This window comes from Morone saxatilis, unplaced genomic scaffold, assembly GCF_004916995.1.
Source record: "Morone saxatilis isolate NCDOM2014 unplaced genomic scaffold, NCSU_SB_2.0 Contig8, whole genome shotgun sequence".
NCBI lineage: Eukaryota > Metazoa > Chordata > Actinopteri > Moronidae > Morone > Morone saxatilis.
The window spans coordinates 11,379,491-11,387,775 of record NW_023340257.1 but is presented as its reverse complement, the minus strand read 5'-3'; the positions used below and the strand labels follow the sequence as shown (position 1 = coordinate 11,387,775).

The 8,285-nt window shown below is 41.9% G+C and overlaps 1 protein-coding gene across 3 annotated transcripts in view; it reads right to left on the bottom strand.

Annotated features, from left to right (window-relative positions):
• Positions 1 to 8,285, bottom strand: part of hip1 (huntingtin interacting protein 1) — a 47,959-nt gene that overhangs the window by 22,263 nt on the left and 17,411 nt on the right. For all 3 annotated transcript variants that reach the window (XM_035679566.1, XM_035679567.1, XM_035679570.1), the window contains exons 2-7: positions 5,666 to 5,729; positions 4,634 to 4,776; positions 4,432 to 4,488; positions 2,661 to 2,741; positions 1,028 to 1,104; positions 83 to 144 (exon numbers count right to left, since the gene is read on the bottom strand). In XM_035679566.1, the coding sequence (XP_035535459.1) occupies positions 83 to 144; positions 1,028 to 1,104; positions 2,661 to 2,741; positions 4,432 to 4,488; positions 4,634 to 4,776; positions 5,666 to 5,729 (484 nt within the window). The remainder of the gene's footprint in view (positions 1 to 82; positions 145 to 1,027; positions 1,105 to 2,660; positions 2,742 to 4,431; positions 4,489 to 4,633; positions 4,777 to 5,665; positions 5,730 to 8,285) is intronic.

Here is an 8,285-nt window from a genome sequence, read left to right as displayed (position 1 = left end):
GTGTGTGTGTGTGTGTGTTCCATCATGGTCAGATAAGCACAGCTGGTAGCACAGAGCACACAGTCGGACCAGAATAGCTTACCACCCAAGAAGAGGTTCAGCTCACACTCCAGGTAGTCAAACATCTCCACTGTCAGCTGGAAGCTAAAGTAGGGGAGGGGGTACAGATAGATGTTTTCAGCAAACATACACAGGTTTCATTGTATCACAGTGTTATTTTCTGACTGAGGGGTGTAAGAGACATTGATGTTATTCCTCTTTCTTTTCAGTTGCACGTAAGTGTTTCCTTCACGATTGCTTTAAAACACTGGGTCATTTCCTTCCTGCATTCTGATTGGTTGAGTCACGGAGTAAAATACCCAAAACACTGCACACCTATTACTGTACAGTACAATTGCTCTCAACTTGGGAAATAATCTAAGGGGTTGTTAAAGTGATACACAAACTTATCAGTTTTTACCTGTTCGGGCCTCTAAAAATCTGAACAGTTCAACAATCGAGAAGGTCATTAAAGTCACAAGCTCTGATGCGGCGAGTGAATATTAGCTTATTTTAAAGAGGCAACAACCGAAAAGATAGAGAACCACTTGTAGATAGAGAACCACTTGTAAAGCAGATTATTGTACCAGCCTCAGAACTAAAGTACTGGGAGGGTGACAAATAATACTAATATATAGTAATATAGTAATATATAATAATATAGTAATAAAGGCAGAACCATAGATTAAAACAATGAACTGAAACCTTTCCTCTCCATGTTTTTTTCAAGGCCTTAGTCCTTGCTCAACAACACCTCTTGATTATTCTAAAATCCATCCCGATGAATGAGTTCTTCTCATGTGCATCATGATTAAAGTAGCGATCCAATTCAATAATTTAATTTCACACTTTGGTCAACACAGATTGAGAAATAACACTGAAACTAATTAATATCTGGATCATGGGGTCTGGCCAGCACAGCGGTCATGCTCAGTAAAATACCACAATAACAACAACAACAGGCGAAGCGGCAGCGTGACACACTCACAAGTTGTTAACGTCGTTCTCTCCCGCCTCGTCAAGCTGTCTGTTTGACATCTGCAGGTTGCCAGGGAAACGAGGGTTCTGGAGAAGAAGAAGAAGAAGATCACAGGAGTAAGCTTTAAACTCAAGTTCAGCCATCCTGACGTCTGTCTGAGACGAACACATTTACAGGAAGAATCTGATGTTTATAACCATCAATATGCTGATAAAACTGGTCTTAAAATATGGTTGTTGTCTAGGCAGGCTGGGCGGTATAGTTTTATTTACTTAAACATACTACAAGGAGTTTTAACTGGTTATGAAAGAGTCTCAATTTAATACTAATATCTGCCTCTATATGACCCACAAAAACAAACACAATCAGTCAAATCAACAAAAACAAGAAAGTTCCTTCGCAGGGGCTTTAAGTACACATTTGAGCTTGTACTTGAACTTTACTTGGGTATTTCCATTTGATGCCATTTTCCACTCCTACGCCACTACTTCTCCTGAAATTGTTGCATATTTACACATACAGCAGCATAATTAATCTAGAACGGTAAACAAAACTCTCCATGCACTGCCAGCCACAGTCAGGTGCTGGTAGGTCGCACACTGATGAGATGAGGATGAACCAAAACAGAAAAAGTTGCTATAAAGCTCTGTAGAGCTGAGGGGATGATAATTCTCTGTGGCCTCATCAGCAGCCATTTTCATATACAAGTAATCATGTGATCCATTGTTAATATTAAACATACTGATTAGAGCAGTTTTAAGTAAAGGATCTGAATGCTTCCCCTACCACTGCTGGCTGCTGTGTTTGAGATGAAATGCTCAGGTAAATGTATCGTTTGGACTTTGGCTGCTCCTGTGCAGTCCCTAGACTTTTGTCTCACTAGTTGAAGCCAATGAAAACAAAATCCTGGCTCTGAATCAAACAGGCTGTCGACCGTCACGCTGGATTTCTATAAAACGGTGGCGCTAAAAACTCTGAAAACTGTTGTTGTTTTTGTCTCTGCTGCCTTTTATATATATATAAAAACATGCACTGTAGAGGGTGTTTATTTAGCAAGTAGGCAGGCAGATTTTTTTTTAAGTTCAGCATTTATTTGCAGGTTAAAAGTGAATATGAGACTGTGTTTGCAGGAGCTGATTGTTGATTAATAGACCTTTATCTAGTGTGTGACCATTTCCTCTTCTGTGAGCTCAGAGGTTATTTTAGATATTGTGTGTAGGTTTACAGATCAACCTGTATGCTGCATGTATGAGCAACAAATTTAGCAAATTCAGAGTGCAGGGAGGTGTAAAACATGATCAATGGTTTTACCTGCCACACGTGTCACATTACTCCTCCGACTCTAAAGTTACATCAGCCACCTGCCCTCACCCTTCAGTAGAGCAACGGCTAACCCCGTCTTCCTGTGATAGCATCAACACTGGCTTTTAGGTCCTTGCAACGCTCCGCTGTCTCATAAAAAGGCTACATTACAGACTCTTGAGAGGCCATTAGTGTAAAAGCCAGAATTTTCTATGATGCTACCCCCACCCCCACCCCCACCCCCCGCAGAGACACACTTGCACTAAAAGGAGAGTCTGAGACAAAGATAATGAGTGATGAGGGAGACTGGCGCTGGTTTTTATAGGCCAGGCCAACTCACTTTGATGTGAAACTCCATTTTGGTGATGAGCAGTTTGAGGTAGATGCTGCACAGCTTCCCATAGCCTTCACTCAGGTGACCCTGTGGAGGAGGGGACATTAAGAGAAAACAAGAGACACGATCAAAAGGTAGAAAATTATCTTTTTCTCTCCTGAAGACGTGCAGATTTGGAAGTAACTAAGGAAGCAAATTATTCGGTGTTTTGAGGACATTTGTTGTGGCAGCATACAATAAGCATAAAGAGACTGAGGCCATATTCATACTGCAGGGCTAAACTATACTAAACTATACCACAGCAGCAGCAGCCAAAAGAATCTTCACTGAAAAACACTATAAACCAGTTCAATGTCCCTCGTCCAAGAGTGTGGACAAAGTTGAATAGGCAGCTATTTAGCCAATTGCTTCTCACTTCCTTTTTCCTTCGGCCTGGGAGTGCTGGTGGGAGATGACACAACAGGAAAGAGAGGCCACAACCCCCGGTCACAGGGACCAAACTTCCTGTATCCTCCTACCTAGTGACATCAGCAAAAAGCTGAGTAATAAAACAACAAAAAGTAAATCCAGGAATACAGAGCCGAACGGGTTCTCCACCCAGCACAACGTTGCTCAAGACCCTAACTGAAGTGTGACTGTTCAGACTGCGTGGCTTAATGCAGTGCAGTCAGTACAGGTTTACACAATAAACCTCATGTATTTCATTACTGTCACCCATCAGGCTTTATACAATAATGTTACATGTTCAGTTTTTAGCTCTGCCACCTCAAACGTGTGAGATTCCCCGCAGAGAAGCTTGCAGACAAGCTTATGTAATGTGACTGTCTGTTAGTCACAACACGCAGGCGACGTGTTGCAGGCTCTGACAGTCACACTTGGCATGTTTTACGCGGCTTTGTCCATCACAGGCCGCACTGTCTCTCACTCCGACAGACAACAGCAGGCCGACTAGAAACAATTACACCCGTAATGTGATGACCGGAACGAGAAGATAAAGTTGGAGGCTGTTCTCTCGTGGTAGTAAACAAAACACAGGCTTCCCTAATTTCAATTTAGAGACATTCTTCTGGCCACACTCCCACTGTGATGTCAGAAAAGGTGTAACCAGTAATCATATAGCTGCAATTCAATTATTAAGTTCTAGGGCTGCAATGATGCTACTGATTGTTTTCATTGTCGTTTAATCTGTCAATCATTTTCTTGATTAATTCATTAGTTCTTTGGCCAAGAAAATGTCAGAAAATGGTGAAAAATGTTGATCACCATTTCCCAAAGCCCAAGGTGATGTCCTCAAATGTCTTGTTTGGTCCACAGCCCAAAAGATATTCAGTTTACTGTCATAGAACCAGAAAATATTCACATTTGAGAAGCTGAAATCAGAGAATTTGACTTTTTTTTCTCTTAACAAATTACTCGATCGATTATCAAAATAGTTAAAATTTTTCTGTCAATTGACTGATCGATTAGTCGACCAGTCGTTGCAGCTCTAGACTGTTGTACACTACTTAGCTGTCTCTGTCTGAATGTCAATCAGACTTTTACAATAACAAAAGGACTCATCAGGACAGTCCACATTTTTATCTTTATTTTTTCCTTCATTGTATGACCTTTCTAATTGTTCAGTTATCAAAGTCTGCAATTCATCCATGTTTAATATTTTAATATTCATAATACAGAGTCACCAGTAGAGAACTGTTCCCACAAGGTCATACTTAGACTTGTGACTGCGTGCTGTGATATGACCACATTAATATAATAATTATCTCTGTGTCCTTACCCACATCCTGCTCATATCTGTTAAATCAGCCTTGTTCCTCATGGAGTCCTTTATCACCTGCAGGGACAGCAGCAGAAACAGAGAGGAGGGGGGATCGAGAGGGGGAAAAGAGTTAATGTAACAGGACTCACCAGGTATAATTAACTAAATGTAGATGAGGTGTGACAAAGCCATGGCGTTACGGGACGCCATCTTTACGTACGCTTGGATGGCCGTCTCGCAGCAGCTTGTGGAAGACGTGGCAGAACTTCCAGCAGAGCACCGCATTGCTGGAGAGAGGAAGCCGGTTGACCGCTGCCCAGAAGGTGTGGGCGCCTTTCTCATGATGGGTCCCCAAGATGCAAGGTGCCCGAGACAGTCAAGGATCACAGGGTTACATTGCAAGACATCTTTTATATGTCACAAGTGTTTTGTGTCGTCTTGCTCATGACCAATGTTATGTTTTATGCCTTTTCCTTTTGTTTTTCTATTTATCACTCTTTTTATTTATTTATTTGTTTATTTTACAATTATTTACCAATCTTCATACCCATTTTTTTTTTGGATCAGCTTAAACCAGTGCCTGAATTGGACCAAAAAAGGTGTCACACAACATAGCTAACCCTAATTCTTTTAGGAGTACCTCACTAAGCTGTACGCAGGGTTGTAGAAATCCTGAGATTTTGTTAGGAGGGGTTCGAAGGTATGCATTAAAAGAGATTTATTTTTAGGCAATGATTTCACAACTTTCCCCCTCAGAAAAAACAGAGATCCGGACCTTGGTGACCTCAGTTTAAATAAAGTCTTCTTTCAGCGGGGACAGCTCAGACAATGCTTTTGGTAACTAAATATAAAGCTTAAAACACAATTGAGTTTCTTTTTACAGGTAAGGGTCTATATGGTTAAACGTACAGTTTAAAACAGTGTTTGTACTGACTATGTGCATGTTTTTGTTTTAAAAGAAATACAATTATTCCCCAAATATCTTTTTTGAAAAGTTAAAAAAACTAAAATAATGAGCCCTGGATATTCTGAAATCTCCAAACAGCACTCTGCAGCAATCTGTGCAGCTTTGTGATTTGTTTCACACGCGACCAAATTAGCTCTGCAGCAGGGCCACGGTAGGTGATGAGGTTACACTAAGTTTGTTGTTTTTATCTTGCACTAACGTAACCCTCCCAGCCATGGAGGAACAGCTCCACACATGGAAATCAGGACAAAAACACACACACACACAATGACAATATAAGGATATTCCTGGCATGCTTCTCTTTGACAGCGACCTCCTGTGTGTTGATGGCCTTATTGATGCTGACAGCCTGTGAAGAGGAGGGAAGGAAGGGCAGAGGAGAGAAACAGAGAACACAAATCAGCCCACAGCTTTTTTCACACCGCTCACAGAGAAAAGAAAGAAAAAAAAATTAAAGTGTCAAGTGTTTCATTTTAAAACTTGGCACCCTTTACACCTTGCTTTTTCCTTTTCTAACCACCTGGGGAAAAAGAAGCAGCGAAGTTTTCAGTAAAGGCTGACTGACCCATTTTATGTGGAGTTGGTATTCAAGGCAGGAGCTGAGAGACCCAAGCTGCTCTCTGCTTTTGAGGAGGTCTACTTAGGCAAACACCTGTCTCATCGAGTGACACATGTTAAGTGTATCTAAGAGGGCAGGGGGTCAAAATAGCGAGTGTGATTTCTCTTCTTACACTCCCACAAAGAAAACTTCTCGTTTCTGCCTGAAATGTGGGATTCGGGATCGTAAAATATGTAGAAAAGAACAGAAACAATCACATAGCTGTCATCAGAGCGGAGCCATTTTCAGGCCTGAAGCCTGCATTCAAATTACCGAGGTAAACATGTCTGCCTGTGAGCAGGCAAACTAAATGAGATAGCACCAATAATTACTCACGTGTGGATGATCAGGGGAGTATTTGTCTGTGCTGTGAAATCTACTGAGGAATGTTGGCCAGGATAAAACTGAACCACCTCCAACTTCAGCTCAAATTAAAGTATCATCTAACTTCACTTACAGAAACACTGGAGACGTGTCTCCACTTTTCAGTTATATATGCATCCTGCAGACGAACACTGTCATCCATTATGACTATTACAAAGTTGTTGTGGTAGTAGTGTTTGATACTAATTGGCTGAAACACATACATTAGAAGGAAACAGTGGTCTTTTGTAGAAATGCGGCCAAAAGAGTTGCTCTATTATTAAAAAAGGAGTGTGGGTGGATGGATTTCTGAATTATCTACAAATCAATTATCACATTTCTAAGCAGTTCCCTCTTAAGCCACAAAACGCTTTATACATCTTCTTTTCCCCATATGCAGTAATACTCCACAACACCTTTAAACAGACTTTGATGAGTAGAGTTAAAAATCACCAAATAATTAGGGTTTATCCTCTGGGGTTCATGGATATCCTTAAATTTAATGGCAACCCTTCCAATAGCGGTTGAGACCTTTCACTAAAAACTGTAAACCTCATGGGAGTCTGGAATAAAAGTCAAGGGATAACCAAACTAAGAAGGATTCATTCTCTGGGGACCATGAATGTTTGCACAGTTAGATTTCAGTCTGGACCGACCCACAGACATCCATAGATACCATGACTGAAAAACCCCGTACTTGCTCTTGCATGACACTTCTTTATGTCACATCGAGGGAGCCACAAGAAAGCTGTATGATTAAATAAATATGAAAATGAGCCCACAAAGTGTTCCCGCTTTAAGTTCGGGGCCCGTGCTGTTTGAGTTTAAACCGTTTCAGATGGACTTCAAAACAAGGTGTTCTGGAGCAGCATCTGGCTGACATATCACGTTGCACACGAGAGGAAAATCAAACCAAGAAAAAGTCATCCATCTCAACCTCTCAGCTCAAAACCTGGGCCTGAAATGCCAAAGTTCAAAAAATAAAAGCCAAACTTGCATTTTGTCACTATCGTTTGCACGGTATCATGAACGGTGAGTGCGGTGGCCAGGGTCAGAGGAGGACGGGAGAGGCCTGTTTCATAATCTCACTTCCCACAGATGTCCTGAGTCTGCTCCTCCTCTTCCAGTATGTGAGCTGTCAGGACTGCAAGTTCACCGCGAGGAATCATTGGAGGAGGAGGAGGAGGAGCGGGCCAGGAGGGGTGGGGAAGGAAGGAAGGAGGCAGGAATGAAGGAGAGAAGAGGAGGAACACTTCGGGAGCACTGGTTGCTATCAGTGTCACTATTAGACGAACCCAACCCACACTGCTAATCTTCTATATCCTTACAGCAAACAAACAAATAAGCTACCAGGTGTCACCGACTAAAAACTCAGATCATATTTTTATTTATACCCGTAATCCCCTCAAACACACAGCTGGGGAAAAAACTAAACTGCGATTAGAGAAGAACAATCGGGTTCAAAATTGAGCTCCTGTCTTGTCTGAACAGCAGCAGACAATAGACTGCATCCTCCTCACACACCACAACTGTGCAATCTGAAGGAAATGTCATCACCAGCTTCAGCAAGTTGGCAAACACGAGTTTTGTATTCACAAAAATCTAATTTACGAGTGAGATTCAGATCAAGTCACAGGAGTTGTTCACTCTCGCAAAGTGAGGACAGGAGGAGGAAGAGCAGGAGGAGGAATGCAGAGCTGGCTGCTGTTTCAACATCTCGTACTTGAAATTCCACAGTCCACACTCGGCTCGTAATCCTGCCGATGGCGAGGAGACACCGCAGTGTGTCGTAAAAATGATGGCTGACGCCGCTTTCCGCTCCTGTCATTAAATGTTGATTAAACATGAGCGCTGGAGCTGGAATCTAACACCTGTCCAGTTGCATCAGCAGCAACAACCTGAGCCAAGACTCTGGCTGTGAGTGTGTATCTGTGTGTGTGTGTG